The following is a 20,265-nucleotide window of genomic DNA, read 5'->3' on the forward strand; positions in this document are numbered from 1 at the left end:
CTTTCTTCACCTCTACACACCCTCCCTATCATTTCTGAGATTTTTTTTTCCTGTTTCATAAATCTTTTAGAGCTTACCTTGGCCCAGAGAGAAAATATTCGATAACACTGTTGCTACAGTGGCATACTTCACCAGTTTCTATATTTGTTGCAGATTTCAACCTGTGAAAACGCCCTTGTGTCCCAGACAGGTAGGAGAGGCAGGGATACTGCAGAGAGGCTGCACTGTCTCATGCAAGATCGCAACTCCAAATGGAAAATAAATACACTGCAACCACCACAATCTGAAGTAAAAGTCAACATATGGGAAATAAAGCCTCCTGATTTTAGTTATAAATTGTATACATCTTTGAGGCTTGCAGAAAAGCCATCAAGGACCATCATGGAAGAAGAAAGAAGAAAAATCCCTGATTTTCCAGGAAAAATGGTTCACCTTCCCAGCCTAAAGAATCCTCCCAAGAAGGCCATATCTCCTAAATTTATAACTACATTTCCACGTCTGGATTCATATAAAGCAAAGTTAATGTTTGTGGAGAGTGGAAAATATCCAAATGGTGTATACCTTAATCCAAAACCACATGACTTTCGACAGGGATAAAAAAAGCATTTGATTCTAAATAACTTAAAACAGATATGGGGAAAATATATTATTTTTATTCATTTCTTAACTATAACAACTATTATATGAACAAAAAAGTATATGTGAATATATTGTGTATAAAGTTTCAGCAGTATTTCTCACGGAACAATACAATTCAAATTCAGCAATAAACAAATGGCAAAGGAGAGGCAAGACCCTGGTTGATGTTTCTGATGGGGTTTTATCTCCTGGAAGGGATGATCAATTTAGGAATGGCTTTAGAAAGCCATTTAAGAAAGTGTTCAAGAAGATCTTGTACTGAAGTATGTTTGGAAAACTGTTTCCAGGAGTTTACTGTCTAGTAATGACTCAGTCATGGAACAAATGGATGAGTGAATGAAAATTGACAAAGGGGGGATATTGTGTTACTTCAATGAGTCTTTCTAATGGTTTGGAGTCTTTCTAATATTTTGAATAATATATGAGCAAGAATTCCTAATTTAAAATTGTTGTGGGAAATAAATATTTAAGGAGATGTGATTAGGTCAAAATATAATTCCATTAGAACATGAATATATCCTATACTTAGGTCTATAATCTAACACATAAATATGACTCTTGCTGGGTAAAGAGAGAAGCAATAGGACTGATAATACCAGAAAATCTAAAAAAGAAAACAGAAAAAGGAAAAAGCTTATTCCAGTGGGAAAATATAGGAAAACAGTTAAGAGCATTGAGTATCCTAGTTCTCTTGCTGCTGCGAAGTCGCTTCAGTCGTGTACGACTCTCTGCAGCCTACCAGGCTCCTCCACCCATGGGATTTTCCAGGCAAGAGTACTGGAGTAGATTGCCATTTCTTTCTCCAATGCAGGAAAGTGAAAAGTGAAAGGGAGGTCGTTCAGTCGTGTCTGACTCTCTGCAACCCCGTGGACTGCAACCCACCAGGCTCCTCCATCCATGGGATTTTCCAGGCAAGAGTACTGGAGTGGGCTGCCATCGCTCTCTCCAATCCTAGTTCTCTTACTTTCTAATAATTTTGTACAAGTTGTTAAGCCTCTCTCCCTACTTGTACACTGGAATAAAATGCTACATGTTTTATATGGTTATTTTAAGTAATGAAGGAGACAATTATATACAAATTTCTTACAACAAAGTTGGAAATATTGAGGTACTCAATAAAAGTGAACTTTTAGGAACTATTAGGCTAAAAGTTGGGAAATTCAAAAAGCTTTGATCTATAACCTTATTTACTTAATCCAGGGCATCTAAATGCTTCTGTTTGTAGTAAATGAAACATATTACCTTTTGTAAATGAAGGGAGGTCAAGTAAATATCAAGTTTATTTAATTTAAATTAATTTTAATTATTTATGATTCATGGGGCTGCAAAGAGACACGACTGAGCGATTGAACTGAACTGAACTGAAAATTAGAATTGCACGACTTGGATAAGTAAAAGTTCAAGGAATGAGGAACTTTTTAAAAAGTTCTATTGGAGCATAGCTGATTTATAATGTGTTAGTTTCAGATGAATAACAAAATGAGTCAGTTATATATAATATACATATATTCATTCTTCTTTAGATTCTCTTCTCATATAGGTCATTGAGCAGAGTTTCCTGTGCTATCAGTAGGTTCTTATTAGTTTTCTGTTTGATATATAGCAGTGTGCATATGTCAATCCCGTTCCCGGACTTTGAAATTTTATGTCAATTAATTAGTTTTTTAAGAGTGAATGGGAGGCCGCAAGATATAAATTATACAACCACCAGATGGCAGTATTGTTGCAGCTTTAAACAGCTGACAATTTTTTCTTTTTTTTTCTAAACTAACTTGGCTTCACACTGGATTTGATGAAAGATAAAAATTTTGTATTAAGGAGTTTCCTTGGGGACTTTTAGTGTTTTCTTATTTGCTGTGGCATAACTAGAAACACTGAGAAGAGAACCTTGTCTAACTTCTGCATCACATCCCCAAGTTCATTCTCCTTCGTGCCACAGATTTAGCTTTCAAGCAGAGACATTTGTGTTGTTTTATTTGATTAGATTCTGGGAAGTGTACAAATTCCATTTTAGTTCATATTGGTGCATTTAAGCCATATTAAAAAAAAACTTTGTTTTATAATATACTAAAAACAATCAATATTTATTTTATTCCAGTCCCAGCAAATCATTTTTATCTTTATTCAACATTTTTCCTATTGCCCGAAATAAATTCATCTCTAGAAATAAAACATGTAATTCTATTTGCATTTGAGATTGTTTTGCTAAATTCTGAATAGATTCTTTTTATTTCGTCCTGTTTAAAATATCTTTTCTAAAGTATTCACAGAAGGATAAGTGAAGTTCTCATGCCATCATAAAATGAACTGGTTAAACACTGTCTGGAATCTTGGATTATTACATCAACTGTTCATATGCAGGTTATATATGCTACAACAAAATCCTCAGAATACATTTTACTGGTGAAATATTTACTATTTGGAGTAACTAAATTCCAAGTAGAATGTTAGCAATAAGAAACAATATTTCTTAGTAATAGAACAATCTTCTCTTTACATGGCTAGAACGAACGTGATTTACCAAATTTTGTGACAACTTATGAAAAGGATCCCTTTGGATTAAAATTTAAGTCACAACACTTAAGTACAGGTAAGTTGTTATCATAAAGTTATAAACATGGCAAACATAAGCTTTCTGCATTACATCTTAACAGGAATATTTAAAAAGGCAAATAATTAAAAAGGTATTTTTTTACTTATCACCTTTAATGATACAGTAAATTTTTTAAATTCTCAGTTCATTGATGGCAAAAACCCATTATGCTTTGTTATCCACAAGTTTTAATATATTACTAAAAATTATTAAAAATCGCGTTGTAACTCAGCGTGTTCTGTGTGGAGAACCAATGAGTTAAAATAGATTCCAGAAGCAAGATGCATAGCTTTGAATCCTGGCCTCACTGCCCTAGATTACCTAAGCTGTCTATACCTTGGTTTCCTTACCTATAAATGGGAATGATAATAGTTGAGTTTACATCATAAAATTTTTGTGAGCATTGAATCACTGGGTCTCCTGCAAGGCTGGCATATTCTTTACCATTTGAGCCACCAGGGAAGCCCATACATATGTAAAGCAGCTAGTAAATAATGTATGTAAAGCATATGTTGTCTAGCACATGGTAATATACATACCATTAGTATTATTATGGTGCCATTTGTATGGTGTTTATGCAGACTTAATCTGTATACTCCAGTATTTTTATATGGATAAGGCTAATACATACTGTATTTACTATTATAGTTACATATCAATTATAAACCAATAAGGTGTTAACAATGGTTGTTTCTGGATAGTGGGATAATGGTTGAATTTTATTTTCTTCTTTTCAAAATGAGTAACAAATAATTTTATAATTGTAAAATTAAGATAATTTATTTGCAAACAATGTACACATTTTAGCATGGATTAAATTTAAAAGGCTTTGTCTAGGTACATAATTAGGTCATCTCAAATTTCCTCGTGTCTAAGTCACTATGGAAGGAAACACCAAAAATATTTTATAAGACCAGGTCTTTGATGTTAGGAAACATCTAAGTCAAATATAAAGTAGAATGCAAAATATGCCCTTCAAAAGCATTAATGAGAAAAAAAAAATTTTAAGAGGTTCCCAAGGAAATAAAATAGGGCAGGATCTGAATTGATGTTTGGAGAAGGGCAAAATTAATTCCAGCAGAAATAGTAGAAGGGATAAGCAATTTTAAATTTAGATTTGCACCTATAAATTGCCCAGCTATTTACTGCTCCTGGGTCCTGATCTCCAAAAATGAGACCATCTTGTGAGAGACTTCATGAACAAAAAGACTCATGTCACTGCTAAGTTTCTCATTTGTCTTCCTGTCTCTAGTAAGTGGATGCCCATTGCTGAAAAATGGCCAACAGAACAGTACAGAAAGATTTATCACCTACAAGCCTCGTGAATGTACCTGGGATTCAAAGCTAATTTTAGCAAAATCCCCTTGGCCCATTAAATCTGCTTCATACACAGTGAGTTTGCCTCTTTTTCCATAGCTCTTGTGGTTTGTATATAGCATTGTTGTTAACAATTGCTTTAATGCAGGAATTTTTCATTTGTTATAGTGAAAGATATGCCTATATTTAAAAGTGAAGCATTCAGATTTCTGCTTTTGCTTAAAATGCAAATAACGGGTTATCTAGTATTTGAGGTTTTTTTTTTTCCTTATATCAAAGATAGTTGGCATGGTGGATTGAAGCCTAAATGTTGTGGGAAATCTTTCCCAAATTTACTCCCACTTTTTTTGGAGCATTTTGAGTGTATTGCACTCAAGTAAGGCCTGACAAGAAGGCTCTCCCAAACACCCTGAAAAAGATGCTGAAACACATTTTATGCCTCAAATTCTCCCTGGACAAATTAGGTTTCTTTGAATAGTCTTGCATGTACAAACAGAACAAGATGTGTGTTTGGCATATGGAGCAAGTTTTTAAAGCCAAAGATTATTAAATAGCAATTTTTAAAAAGATAAACGAAAATTAAAGTTGATATATGCTTGCTTTCACTAACTTCCTTTGTCCCATCTTCCTTAAGAGACACAGAAGGCGGCGAGATGCATACAGTGCGTTTATGGATCGTGTGGAAGAAAAGTTTAATAAGACCTGCAAGAACAATAGGCAAAAATTTTAAAATTTCTTGTTGAACAGTTATATTAACTCTTTAGAATTACTACTCATATGACTGTTTTCACTACAATGTACTTTATCTTACAGAAGCTCTACTGTCACAGGAGTTATAAATGAAGTATTTGTGTCGTGCTTAAACCATTTTAAGAATCCAGTCCCTTGATGAAATAATCATGATTTTTCCTAGATTTCAGCATCATTCTGGAAAACTACACATTGATCATGTTACAATTCCAAATTTCGTCAACACTGCTGGTGCCAGCCAATTCCCCTCAGTCTTTATTATTCCAGAGAATTTGTGCTTAACTTTCAAAGGCCAGCATCCGCGTCTCCTTGCCCAAGGGCTATCTCTGGCTGTGGAAGTGACCACAGCAGGTCCTTGTAACCGTTGGCTTTATATCTGCTAGCAGCAGCCCTGAAGCAAGAACTGAGGTGGTTGTTTCACAGTGTTCCCTAGAGCTCCCCAAGGAGGTTCCCCAGGGCTCCCCAAGGGGGTTCCCCAGGGCTCCATAAGGGGGTTCAACTCCCATTGTCTCGGTAATTATTTACACTTTGTTGACTTCCTTCCTTTTCTTTTATCACCTGCCCAGGTTCTACCCTCATCTGAGGAATTACATGATTTCATTAGAATCCTTGAAATGTCTGCTTCTGCCAGTTCCCTCTCTCGTAGGCACCTTTGGTCCCTTTGCTCTATAAGTGATGACTCTGGCCCCTCTGAACTGGCTCCTTCCTCAGAGGAACCAGAATGGATATTCTGCAGTGCTTCCCCCCAAGGATAATAATGCCTGCTTCTTAAAAAAGGCCTTCAGAGTTTTAATCATTTACTTCATCTGGATGGAATGGAGTGTGAGAGTAGCAGGTCTTGCCTGCCCACACTTTAAAAAGCCCTGTAGGAATAAGCCTGTTAGCAGCTTCTCTGTGAAACACAGGAGTACTTATTTCCTTGTGTTCTCTGCTTTGGGGCTTTTGCCTCCTTTCAAGACAACAGGAATCATCCCATTTCCACACCCTGTTAACACTTGTATTCCTTGCCTCAGTGAACTCTACCTCCTGTCACCTGAGAGCCTGGGCGCACCAGCTCTCTAACTCCTCAAGGGGGCTTCAGCTATTTCATGGGAGTCATCCTCCCAACAGCCTTCCTCTGGTCTTCCTTCCCCTCCCCACAACCGCAGTCTTATTTGAATACCCCTGTCCATCCAGGCACCAACATTACCCAGAGCATACCTCTATCTAGCATAGCTTTTTTTTTTTTTTAATTAAAGTAACCCCTGAGTGGCTCATTGGTAAAGAATTTGCCTGCTGATGCAAGAAATGCGGGTTTGATCCCTGGGTCAGGAAGATCCCCTGGAGAAGGAAATGGCAACCCACTTCAGTACTCTTGCCTGGGAAATCCCATGGACAGAGGAGCCTGGCAGGCGACAGTCCACAGGGTTGCAGAGTCGGACGTGACATAGCAACTAAACAACAACAAAAACATAGTTGATGTATAATATTGTATGTTTCAGGTGTACAGCATAACGATTCACAATTTTTAAAGGTTATAGTCCATTTATGGTTATTATAAAATATAGGCTATATTCTCTGTGATATACAGTATATCATTGTAGCTTATTTATTTTATACAGAGTAATTTGTACCTCTCACTCCCTAACCCCAGTATCACTCCTCCCCATTTCTCTCTCCCCTTTGGTAAACACTAGTTATCTATATAAGTCTGTTTCTTTTTTGCTGTATTTGCTATTTGTTTTATTTTTTAGATTCCACATATAAGTGATATCATACACTATTCGTCTTTCTCTGTCTAATTTCACTTAGGATAATACGCTCCAAGTCCCTCCATGTTGTTGCAAATGGCAATTTTCAATTTTTTTCTTTTTTATGGCTGAGTAAGGCAATGGCAAGCCACTCCAGTACTCTTGCCTAGAAAATCCCATGGATGGAGGAGCCTGGTAGGCTGCAGTCCATGGGGTCACTCAGTCAGACACGACTGAGCGACCTCACTTTCACTTTTCACTTTCACACATTGGAGAAGGAAATGGCAACCCACTCCAGTGTTCTTGCCTGGAGAATCCCAGGGACAGCGGAGCCTGGTGGGCTGCCATCTATGGGGTCGCACAGAGTCGGACACGACTGAAGCGACTTAGCAGCAAGACCGAAGCGACTTAGCAGCAGCAGTATTTCATTGCATATGTATAGTGGTGGTTTAGTAGCTAAGTTGTGTCCAACTCTTGCAATCCCATGGACTGTAGCCCACCAGGCTCCTTTATCCATAGGATTTTCCAGGAGAGAATAGTAGAGTGGGTTGCCATTTCCTTCTCCAGAGGATCTTCTTGACCCAGAGATCAAACACGGGTCTCCTGCACTGCAGGCAGATTTTTTACCAACTGAGCTACCAGGGAAGCCTATATATATATATACACAAACACTACATTTTCTTTATTTATTCATTTGTTGTTGCATGCTTAGGTTGCTTCCATATTTTGGCAATTATAAGTAATGCTACTATAAACATTGGTGTGAATGTCTATTTTGAATTAATGTTTGAGTTTTTTGAGGATATATACGCAAGAGTGGAACAGTTGGGGCATTTGGTAATTCTAATTTTAGTTTTTTTAGAAACCTTCATAATGTTTTCCACAGTGGCTGCACCATTCTACACTCTCGTGAACTGAGTACAAAGGTTCCTTCCCTTTCTATTCTTGCCAACATTTGTTATTCATGTTCTTTTTGCTGATAGCCATTCTGACAGGTGTGTACATGCTTGTAAGTGATGCACTGCTTCTTTTTCTAAATAGTGAAAAACAGGGCCTTGTCGTGTGCCTGGAATGTAGTACTCTAAAACTTTGCTCATTGAATGACTGTAGGAAACTGGATGAGGGTCCTAGTAATACATGTATATAGATTCCCAGGAATTAGAAATAAAGTGGTCTGTTTTGTTATACTCCTCAGCACTCCGCCATCTTCCTGTGGCTGATGGAGGAGATGCTTAACTGTGTGAGATAGGATATGTGTATGAGTCCTTGGTTTTTGCATCCTTTAGTAGTTTTTTTACAAATCAAACTCAGCAATGTACAATCACTTTCATAGACATAATTTCACTCAATTCTTTCCAGAGCATGTAACGTTTAGTTAGGTATTACTATTATTGCAATTTTATAAACCTGGAAACCGAAGTCCCATTAGAAATTTAATGTTCATAACCCTTATGAATGATGTCACTGCAAAAAACAATGAGTGGCAGATCACAGTAACATGTGCATCCTTTCTGATCAATAACCCCAAATAAATTTCTTGACTGACACATATAGTTCTTAGTCCGTATCACAGCTGTAGCCCTATTCAAGGAGTCATTTTTCTTATCATGGAGGTATGAACTTGGTCTAGATGAATTAAGAGGACTGAACAGATGACATCTACCATTTGCAGTCAAGTTTCTGGTTCTGGGAGTGATACATCAGGTATACCTCACCCTTTATAGAAGCTAATTCAGGAAAATCTGTCTCACATTTCTCCTTTGTTCAATTAGACGGCTCGTGAACCAAAAGAACATGGGACTTGCTGAAGTCCCTCGTGAATATCCATTTTCTGTGCATTTCCTTATGAGAACATTAATGGGTTTGTCATCAACCAGATTAGAGGGAAATTTACACATTCTCAGAGGCAAAACAAAGTGGTTTTAAAGTTTTAGAACAACAAAATTTTCAAACTAAAAGATTATCTGACTTCAAAGTTCCTTGATGTAACAGAGGTAAGAATACTCATCAGGGTTTTGATTTTGTTTGTGAAGGAACTTTCAACTATATTTGGAAATGTTGAGAAAACTTATACTTTCTGGTAATGTGCAAAGTTAAAGACATGTCTAATCTCGGGATAAGAAGAGTGAGATAAACAAGAATAATCCTTGTTAGTTTTCACCATTAAGCTTTCCTGAGGCAGGCATTGCAAATTTTACATTTGTATCCTTCACAGTAACAAGGATAATTCCTAATATATAGAGTATATTCTTTTAAAGGGTGAATGTGACACTATTTGAGGGGATATAGCTGGTTAAATGGAGAAGGCAATGGCAAGCCACTCCAGTACTCTTGCCTAGAAAATCCCATGGATTGAGGAGCCTGGTAGGCTGAGTCCATGGGGTCACTCAGTCAGACATGATTGAGAGACCTCACTTTCACTTTTCACTTTCACACATTGGAGAAGGAAATGGCAACCCACTCCAGTGTTCTTGCCTGGAGAATCCCAGGGACGGGGGAGCCTGGTGGGCTGCCGTCTATGGGGTCGCACAGAGTCGGACACGACTGAAGCGACTTAGCAGCAGCTGGTTAAAGGTAGACTTTCCTGGTGACTCAGCAAAGAATCACCAGCAATGCAGGAGACCCAGGTTCAATCCCTGAGTCAGGAAGATCCCCTGGAGAGGGGTGTGGCAACCCACTCCAATATTATTGCCCAGAGAATTCCATGGACAGAAGAGCCTAGTGGGCTACAGTCCATGGGGTTACAAAGAGTCAGATACAACTGAGCAACTAACATGTCAGCTGGTTAAGGGTAGAAATTTTTGACCTAAAAAAATTGAAGACAATGTAGCAACCAGGGTGGAAGTAATCCACACACAAAAAAAGACACTTTTCCAGGGGGGATATTATTCCAAGACAAAAAAATAGGAAAGTTTAATTTGTGGCATAGCAATGTTTTCCTAAGTCTTAAATTGTTCCCAGAAGTAGATTTTATTTCAGGAATCACAAGATGCCAGATGGTCTGTGATTGTATTTATTTCTCAAAGAAAAATTCAAGAGTTTTATGTATGAACTTCATGTTCATATTTACAAGGTGACATAGATTAAAACAGTCAAAGTTTACTTTATGTTTACTGCATATTAAGTCAAAACCTGAATCTTTATTTTTCACTTTTTTTCAATATATGTTTTTTAAAGTTTACTTGAGAAACTCAGATAAACTAAAAGACAGATGATCTTCAGCTAACAGAGACAAAATATGTCCTTCTTGAAGATCATCAGCTTTGGAGAATTTATAGTTCCAGAGGGGGAAATAGTCTTTCTTTTAATGTTTGAAATCAGTTTCTAAAATTCTGTTTAAAAATCTTGCAGGAAAGAAAAAGAAATCACTTATAATTTCTTTTTTTCTGATGAAGATTTGATAATTATCATCTTAAAAAACAAAATGAGGATGGAACCTCATGTCTCTGACATTGTTATCAAGTGAATTATCCTATCTTCTTTCTAATTTCCAATTCCAAAACTAATTGAAATACAGTCAAATAGGGTTAAATAGCTCTGTTTATATAAGCAGCATTAAGTGGAAAGATGAGGCAATGAGTTATTGCATTCTGCAAAGGATGTTCTGCATAATTCAAGTTTCTTGAAATTTTAATAGGTGATCCATGAAAAGAAAATGTATTCCTTAGAAAAATAAATGCAGCAAATACTGGATTAAAGGTACTAGGTGAATTTACTTGGGGCACATGAGTAACAAGGCTGGAGTATTCCAGAGTTTTGCTCTTGGCCCTCATCTCTTTCCTGTTTATATGTATTCCCTTAGTGATTTCACTCATTCTTACTGCTTTAAATGTCATTGCATACCTACCTTATTGTGTATTCCTCGCCCTGGCATCTCTCCTGAACTCTTAGACTCTTACATATGATAACATACTTGACATCACCCCCATGATGTCTAAAGCCTTTCAGACTTTCTACATCCAAAACTTAGTCCTAAGATTCTGCCCCAATCCTCTCAGTCTTGTCCATTTCATTAAAAAGAGTAACTCTGTTCTTCCATTTTAAAAATGGGTTTATTCTTGTCTCTATTCTTTAGTCTACACCTTTATCAGCAAATCTTGTCCTTTTTACTTCACATTATACCATGAAGGCACCCACTCTACCACTTCTAGTAAATACATGGATGCAAATCCCCAGCATCTTTTGCTTGATTTATGCAGTAGCCCCCTATCTGAAAGTCCACTCTGGAAGCCCACTCCTACCTTAGTCTAGTCTCAGCACAACGGCAGAGTTGTCTTTTATAGAATGCAGTTTCTATCATGTCATTTCTCTGCTGGAAATGCTCCAGCATCTTTACATCTTGAGCCAAAGTTCTTTCAATATCCTACATGGTCCGTTGCTCTCTGGCTCTGATTACTTCTCTGTTCTCATCTGCTGTGCTGTGCTGTGCTTAGTCATTCAGTTGTGTCTGACTCTTTGTGACCTCATGGACTGTAGCACCCCCCACCCGAAGGCTCCTTTGTCCATGGGGATTCTACAGGCAAGAATACTGGAGTGGGTTGCCATGCCTTCCTCCAGTGGATCTTCCCAACCCAATGATTGAACTCAGGTCTCGTGCATTGTAGGCGGATTCTTTACCACTGAGCCACCAGGGAAGCCCAAGAATACTGGAGTGGGTAGCCTATCCCTTCTTCAGGGGATCTTCCCGACTCAGGAACCGGGGACTCCTGAATTGCTGGCAGATTCTTTACCAGCTAAGCTACCAGGGAGGCCCCTCATCTACAACTCTGTTTATTTATACTTCTTCAGCCACTGGGCTCCTCCTACTAACAGAAAAGCTTCATAAATGCAGAGAGTCTGTCAGTGTGTTCAGTGTTATGCTGCAATGCCAATTAGAGAAGCTAGTACATAGAACTCGGAGGAGGCAATGGCAAGCCACTCCAGTACTGTTGCCTAGAAAATCCCATGGATGGAGGAGCCTGGTAGGCTGCAATCCCTGGGGTCGCTAAGGGTTGGACACGACTGAGCGACTTCACTTTCACTTTTCACTTTCACACATTGGAGAAGGAAATGGCAACCTACTCCAGTGTTCTTGCCTGGAGAATCCCAGGGGTGGGAGAGCCTGGTGGGCTTCCGTCTATGGGGTCACACAGAGTCGGACATGACTGAAGTGACTTAGCAGCAGCAGCAGTACATAGAAGGTACTTATTAAATATCTGCTGAATGAATGACTTAAGTAGAATAATCTGAGAGATGCATAAGGTACAGATGATCTAGTTATTGATTCCCACTCTTAGGAGTCAGTGAAGCTAAAGTTATCCACTAGCCGTTGTAGTTATTTACCACTTCTCTTCTAGCTTACAGTAGGTGAAATGTAACTTTGATTTCTAAATGAATACTTTTGTGTAGAAGTACACACACTATCAGGAATGTTAATAAAAATTTAAGATTCTTGTATATTGCACTTGAAATAGAAATATCAACTGACAAGGCAAGAAATGAAGCCCTTAGGGAAAATACTTGTGTTTAAATGATTGGTAAGACTTTTTTCTATCAGCACCAGACAGGTATTGGCTTAATATTAAGACTTGCTGAGAATATATTAATTGCTCAAGGTTGCATAACAAAAGTAGTCTAATTAACATTTACCTCTACGATATCTGTGTTCATATCCTTACAGAAAACAGTGGGAAAAGGCTATGCTATAAATGGGTTAAATTCCTCTGAGAATTTTTGTGAATTGGGGAGTGGCTTTCAGAAGAATATTAAATTGCATATGTCATAGTTGAATTTTAAGAAAAATATCATGCAATCAAAAAAATAAAAGCGAAACTAGTTCAAAGATTTTACAACACTGTAAGAATTTTTCCCATCACAATATGATTTTCAGAAAGTTTTTAAAAAGGCTTTCTTTCATGTATATTCTTAGTTGGAAATGAACTCTTCTAAAGCCTAGTGAAGAGGAACTCAAAAGCCTCTTGATGAAAGTGAAAGAGGAGATTGAAAAGGTTGGCTTGAAGTTCAACCTTCAGAAAACAAAGATCATGGCATCTGGTCCCATCACTTCGTGGGAAATAGATGGGGAAACAGTGGAAACAGTGTCAGACTTTATTTTTTGGGGCTCCAAAATCACTGCAGATGCTGATTGTAGCCATGAAATTAAAAGATGCTTACTCCTTGGAAGGAAAGTTATGACCAGCCTAGAGAGTATATTAAAAAGCAGAGACATTACTTTGCCAACCAAGGTCAGTCTAGTCAAGGCTATGGTTTTTCCCGTGGTCATGTATGGATGTGAGAGTTGGACTGTGAAGAAAGCTGATCGCCAAAGAATTGATGCTTTTGAACTGTGGTGCTGAAGAAGACTCTTAAGAGTCCCTTGGACTGCAAGGAGATCCAACCAGTCCATTCTAAAGGAGATTAATCCTGGGTGTTCATTGGAAGGACTGATGCTAAAGCTGAAACTGCAATACTTTGGCCACCTCATGCAACGAGTTGAATCACTGGAAAGGACTCTGATACTGGGAAGGATTGGGGGCGGGAGGAGAAGGGGACGACAGAGAATGAGATGGCTGGATGGCATCACCAACTCGATAGACATGAGTTTGAGTGAATTCTGGGAGTTGGTGATGGATAGGGAGGCCTGGCATGCTGTGATTCATGGGGTCGCAAAGAGTCGGTCGCGACTGAGCCTATCTATTAAATCCTGCAGCGTCAACACCTGGCAAAGTTTTACTCTCGTTAGTGAGGCAACCAAGGAGATGGTAGAGCTGGTTAAAAGGTCATTTTATGATTCTGGGTATTGATACACATGATTTACAAAATGATGTAATAAGATTCCTGGTCATTTACACAACTGCTTGCTGTCCTTCACGACAATAAAGTTGTAACCTGTGAGGTTATCTTTTCTACCAGAGGGAAATCATTTATATCCCTACTGGAGATACACCAGTTAATATGAAACTTCACAGGTTTCAGGCTTTAATTAATTGTAAATGAGGAGTCATACAAGGTTATAGTCTCAAGATCAGCACAATCCAATAATATTAAAATGTCAACCACATATGTAATTCAAAATCTTCCAGTAGGCATGTTTTAAAAAAGAAAGAATATTAATAATAAGTTTTGTTTAGCTTAGTATATCAAAAATACCATCAATTTAACACATAATGTACCAAATTATTAAAAGAGTTTACATTCTTTTTTCATACTAAGTCTTGAAAATCTAGTATCCACTTTATAGTTACAGCCATCTCATTCTGACCAGCTACATTTCAAGTCCTCAGTAACCACACATGAAGAATGGCTAGCATATTGGACAGTATAGTATTGGATGGTCTTGTTAAATAGTGCCCAAGGATAATATTGAAAGGTCATGCTGTACTTCTTTGGCTTTATTTGGGTCATTTTAGTTAATACTGGGGGTTTAAGTCTTTTATTAGATCTTAGGACATTCAAGGATAACAAAGAGTATCATTCTATAGCATTACTTCATTTAGGGCAATAAATTAGTTTTATAAACAGTTATTTTAAAGACACTTCTTATCAATCATAAACACTATGTTGCTTAAACTTTAGGCTAAAGATTCTTTCTTAAAATTATAATTGAACTATTCTAACAAAATCTATCATAGCACAGATAGTGACCAAAAGGTATTGAGGATTACTGTGAGCCAGTTATTCTAAATCTCTCTATATTTATTATCTAATTCAATTCTCACAAAAATTCCTTAAGATATTGTTAGCATTTTAGAGATGGGAAGGCTAAGAGAGTTTACATTAACTTGCCAAAGGCTACATAACTTGTAAGGAGGGACCAGAAATAAGACCCAGGCTTCTTAACAGCAAAATCTGAGCCATTAACCAATATGCAATATACAGAGATGACTTCAAAATTAACTCTTGCAACCCATATTGACTAAATAACTATACATTTGTTATGAAAATTAAAACTAAGGACTATCTTAGTCCTACTTTATAGCTTTGGCTTGGAAGCGTCTCCTTTTTGAGAGATAACAGAAGAGATTAATTCTGATTCTCACTATCATAAAAATTAGTTTTGAAGAACTTTTAGATTAAAAAGCAAATGGAAACTAAAATGGCCAAAGGGAAAAGCTCTTTTTTTATTTTTTAAAATAATTTTCTTTAGAGTTTAGCTGATTTACAATGTTGTATTACTTTCATGTGTACAGCAAAGTGAATCAGTTATAAATACACATACATTCATTCTTTTTTAGATGCTTTTCCCATATAGATCATTACAGAGTATTAAGTAGAGTTCCCTGTGCTATAAAGTAGGTCCTTATTAGTTTTCAATTTTATAGTACTGTGTATATCTCAAACTTCCAATTTACCCTCTCCCCCCAAAAAACCTCTTTTCAAAATGATTTCTTAAAAGATATCTTCTTGGAAAAGGGCGGCCAAGGAAAATTAATGTAGTCTCAAAACAATAGCTTGGCATTTTTCCTGTTTTTCAGGTTTTTGGTTCAGTTTGTAGAAATAAGGGATTAGGCTTCCTCGATGGCTAGGCAGGTAAAGAATCTACCTGCAATGTAGGAGACACAGGAGATGCTGGTTCAATCCCTGGGACTTGAAGATCCCTTGGAGAAGAAAATGGCAACCCACTCCAGTATTCTTGCCTGAAAAATCCCATGGACAGAGGAGCCTGGCAGGCTACAGTCCAAAGAGTTGTAGAGTTGGGCATGACTGAGCAACTAAGCACCTGTTCCCTGAATATATGGTAGTAATTACCTATTAACTTTTCCTTGTCTGGAGCTTTTTAAGAGAGAAAACTTAGAATTAGTAATATATTTAGTGGCTATTTGTCTATTCAAGTTATTTTTTCATCTTTTACTAATTTTGTCACTACATTTGTATATTATCCATTTAATGTGGTTGTCAGTGTACTGTTAAATTATTATTCATAATTAAACTTGATAAGTTTCAATGTCTTCAGTTACTTCACCTCATTTTGTGTGGTGTTTGTATTCATGCTTTTTTACTGATGATCAGTTTTTTTCAAATGTATGTCTGACCTACTGATCCTTAAAAAAATAGCTTTCAGTTTTATAAATCATATTTCTGTCTTCCATTTCATTTAATGACTATTATTATTATTTATTTTATTTTTTGCTATTCTGTTTATTGTTAGTCATTTTCTATCTTTATTTAAAGGCTTAGATACTTAATATTCTTTTTTACACTCTAAACAATGTTTTCAAAACTATACATTTTCCTCTATTTACTGCTGTATAAGCTTTGAATCGTCTTCTAGAATGAGAAGTGCACATTCTATAATACTTTATTATGTTCTTTCAGCATCACTTTCAGTTTGCTCACACTCATGTCCATCAAGTTGGTGATGCCATCCAATCATCTCATCCTCTGTCATCCCTTTCTCCTCCTGCCTTCAATTTTTCCCAGCATCAGGGTCTTTTCCAATGAGTCAGCTCTTAGCATCAGGTGACCAAAGTATTGGAGCTTTAGCTCTAGCATCAGTCCTCCCAATGAATATTCAAGGTTGATTTCCTATAGAATTGACTGGTTTATTTTGTTCAAAATGTCATATATATAACCATAAACATAAAATATATGGAAATATTTACAGTGATTATGCAGAGTAGAAAATTTAAAATATTTTCTAAATTTATTTTAGAAATATTTTCTAAATTTTTCAAAATTTTCTTCTAAATTTTTCAATATTGTCTTCAGTTTATGCATTACTTTAGCACATAGAAAAGAAACAATAAATGCTAATAAGTAATATTAATAAAAATTAAAACCAAGCTAAAATCATCCTTCTCAAAAACAAATTTATACCACAGATTGTCCTTTCAAATTTTTTGTCAAGTATTTTCATATTTTAAGAATCAAATTTTATGTTTCCTACCTGAGTTTGGCCTAGAGCAGTGAATATTTTCATACCTGGTAGATATTTATAGGTGGAATATTAAATTTTATTATTTTCAGAAAAGTTGAGCCAAACCAAAAGTTGGCTCTTTCGGGAAGAGTTTTGAAAAAAAATTATGTTAAAAGAAAAAGAGTTCAAAAATAATTCATACCTATCTAAAGTAATGCTATAAAGGACTGTGATTTCTGAGAAGGAAATAAATATGTAGAGGGGGAAGCAAACCATGAAAATACTGCTAGCCAGACTGCTTAATACAGACCCATGTAGCAGGAAGTGTCCTGGGAAGAGAGGATCTGGTCAAATAAAACAATTTCATATCAGCCATCAAGCCTTAACATTCAATTTTAATTACCCTTAGAGCTCAAGTAAATGACTCCTTTTCTTCATATTGGGCTTTACTCCTCTGACTAACAAAATAGGACTAAGGACTAAATAATCTTTAAAGTCCTATTCATCTTTCAGTTTCTATCTGTGATTTCACATTTATTTAATTATGAGGAAATTCACTATATTTATATATAAACCTACTTACGACCAAAATTACTCTGATGCTGGGAAGGATTGGGGGCAGGAGGAGAAGGGGATGACAGAGAATGAGATGGATGGATGGCATCACTGACTCGATGGACATGAGTTTGAGTGAACTCCGGGAGTTGGTGATGGACAGGGAGGCCTCTCGTGCTGTGATTCATGGGGTCGCAAAGAGTCGGACACGACTGAGCGACTGAACTGAACTGAACTGAACCACCAAAATAATGCAAAATTATTTTATATGTAGATAAAATAACTAAGGAGCAAAATCAAAGCTGTAAGATTATTAGAACACAGTATGGCCAAATATTTTAAGCTCGGTGTGGAAAGGCCCAGGTAAAGAGGAGAAATGTCTACACACAGTCACCAACAGTCTTGGAAAAAATATTTGTAACACATACACAAGACAAGGAGTTAATATTCCTAATATACACAATGATTAAAGAAATAAATTTAAAAAGATTAAAGAAACCATACAATATGTAAATACATAAATAATAAAAACATAAAAGTCATAAAATACCTATAGACAGCCAATAAATATAAGGAAATATGCTCAACTTTCCTCTTAGCTGGGAAATGAAAATAAAGACCAAATACAGTACAATATCATACCCAGTAGATTTATAATAATTAAATTAAGAGCATTAAATACTGGTTAGGGTCTGTGGAAATGCAAGGTGAACAGTTTCCAGAACCGTTAATATAAAGTGGGCATAATGTACTTGGTGAACACTTTACACTATCAATCAATTTTTTTTAAATAAAAATATAATTTGAGGGATTTCCCTGGTGGTCCAGTGGTTAAGACCCTGAGCTTCTAAATGCAGGAGATGCAGGTTTGAACTCTGGTCTGGGAATTAAGAGACTACACACAGACACACACACACACACATACACATATATAATTTGAACAATCACTTTCACTTCTAGGAATCTATTCTTCAGAAAGAGTGCTATTTACAGACAAAGTTATCTATAGAACACTGCAGCTTTAAGTATTATTTATAAACCAAGAAACCTGTAAGTAAAAACTAAAGGTACACCAATGTAAAATGATGCATCAATATTACGTGTTACAAGATGGCAATTTTTTAATGAAATACACAAGTACTCACCTGAAAAAGTAATACATGATAGGTAAAAATTGCAAGATGAAATCAAAAGGCACACTCTTTTGGCATGTATTGAATATTTATATGTCTGTGTATGTACGTGTGCACATGAGTAGATATATATTTATATCTATATATGAGAATGGTATAATGAAAATGAGTGCTGACGGCTTTTCAAAGAGAAAATCTCTTCTATATTCACAATGTGATGAAAAAAATTGAGCCACCACTTAAAAAAAATTTCTGTATCAGTACTCTATATTTATTTGGTTTCTAAAGGCTCATAACCACCCTTATGGCAGAAAGTGAAGAGGAACTCAAAAGCCTCTTAAGGAAAGTGAAAGAGGAGAGTGAAAAGGTTGGCTTGAAGCTCAACATTCAGAAGACAAAGATCATGGCATCTGGTCCCATCACTTCATGGGAAATAGATGGGGAAACAGTGGAAACGGTGTCAGACTTTATTTTTGGGGGCTCCAAAATCACTGTGGATGCTGACTGCAGCCATGAAATTAAAAGACGCTTACTCCTTGGAAGGAAACTTATGACCAACATAGATAGTATATTAAAAAGCAGAGACATGACTTTGCCAACCAAGGTCCGTCTAGTCAAGGCTATGGTTTTTCCCGTGGTCATGTATGGATTTGAGAGTTGGACTGTGAAGAAAGCTGAGCGCCGAAGAATTGATGCTTTTGAACTGTGGTGGTGGAGAAGACTCTTGAGAGTCCCTTGGACTGCAAGGAGATCCAACCAGTCCATTCTAAAGGAGATCAATCCTGGGTGTTCATTGGAAGGACTGATGCTAAAGCTGAAACTCCAATACTTTGGCCACCTCATGCAAAGAGTTGACTCACTGGAAAAGACTCTGATGCTGGGAAGGATTGGGGGCGGGAGGAGAAGGGGACGACAGAGAATGATATGCCTGGATGGCATCACCGACTCGATGGACATGAGTTTGAGTGAACTATGGGAGTTGGTGATGGACAGGGAGGCCTGGCGTGCTGTGATTCATGGGGTCACAAAGAGTCGGACACGACTGAGTGACTGAACTGAACTGATATATGACATTGTTCAGGAGACAGGGACCAAGATCATCCCCATGGAAAAGAAATGCAAAAAACCAAAATGGCTGTCTGAGGAGGCCTTACAAATAGCTGTGGAAAGAAGAGAAGTGAAAAGAAAAGGAGAAAAGGAAAGATATAAGCATCTGAATGCAGAGTTCCAAAGAATAGCAAGGAGAGAGAGATAAGAAAGCCTTCCTCAGCGATCAATGCAAAGAAAAAGAGGAAAACAACAGAATAGGAAAAACAAGAGACCTCTTCAAGAAAATTAGAGATACTAAGGGAACATTTCATGCAAAGATGGGCTCGGTAAAGGACAAAAATGGTGTGGACCTAACAGAAGCAGAAGATATTAAGAAGAGGTGGCAAGAATACACAGAAGAACTGTACAAAAAAGATCTTCACGACCAAGATAGTCACGATAACATTATCACTGACCTAGAGCCAGACATCTTGGAATGCGAAGTCAAGTGGGCCTTAGAAAGCATCACTATGAACAAAGCTAGTGGTGGTGATGGAATTCCAGTTGAGCTATTTCAAATCTTGAAAGAGGATGCTGTGAAAGTGCTGCACTCAATATGCCAGCAAATTTGGAACACTCAGCAGTGGCCACAGGACTGGAAAAGGTCAGTCTTCATTCCATCCC

At 36.9% G+C, this 20,265-nt stretch overlaps 1 protein-coding gene across 1 annotated transcript; it reads left to right on the forward strand.

Moving 5' to 3' along the window:
* Positions 1-209: 209 nt before the first annotated feature.
* Positions 210-6,420, forward strand: C3H7orf78 (chromosome 3 C7orf78 homolog). The gene is made up of 4 exons (XM_088832141.1): positions 210-589; positions 3,143-3,229; positions 4,485-4,624; positions 5,184-6,420. Exons 1-4 carry the CDS (start codon positions 232-234, stop codon positions 5,277-5,279), a joined length of 681 nt encoding a protein of 226 aa, XP_088688267.1. The 5' UTR covers positions 210-231; the 3' UTR covers positions 5,280-6,420.
* The last annotated feature ends 13,845 nt before the right edge of the window (positions 6,421-20,265 follow it).

This window comes from Moschus berezovskii, chromosome 3 (genome assembly GCF_049115385.1).
Source record: "Moschus berezovskii isolate FMDL1 chromosome 3, NW_MosBer_1.0, whole genome shotgun sequence".
NCBI classification, from domain to species: domain Eukaryota; kingdom Metazoa; phylum Chordata; class Mammalia; order Artiodactyla; family Moschidae; genus Moschus; species Moschus berezovskii.

What these genes read in the sequence shown, in the direction of transcription:
- C3H7orf78 (XM_088832141.1), top strand. Translation starts at nt 232, where the DNA reads ATGCAAGATCGCAACTCCAAATGGAAAATAAATACACTGCAACCACCA. An exon ending in AAAACCACATGACTTTCGAC is followed by an intron (nt 590 to 3,142) that starts AGGGATAAAAAA and finishes CTTTACATGGCT; the next exon opens with AGAACGAACGTGATTTACCA. An exon ending in GTCACAACACTTAAGTACAG is followed by an intron (nt 3,230 to 4,484) that starts GTAAGTTGTTAT and finishes TCCTGTCTCTAG; the next exon opens with TAAGTGGATGCCCATTGCTG.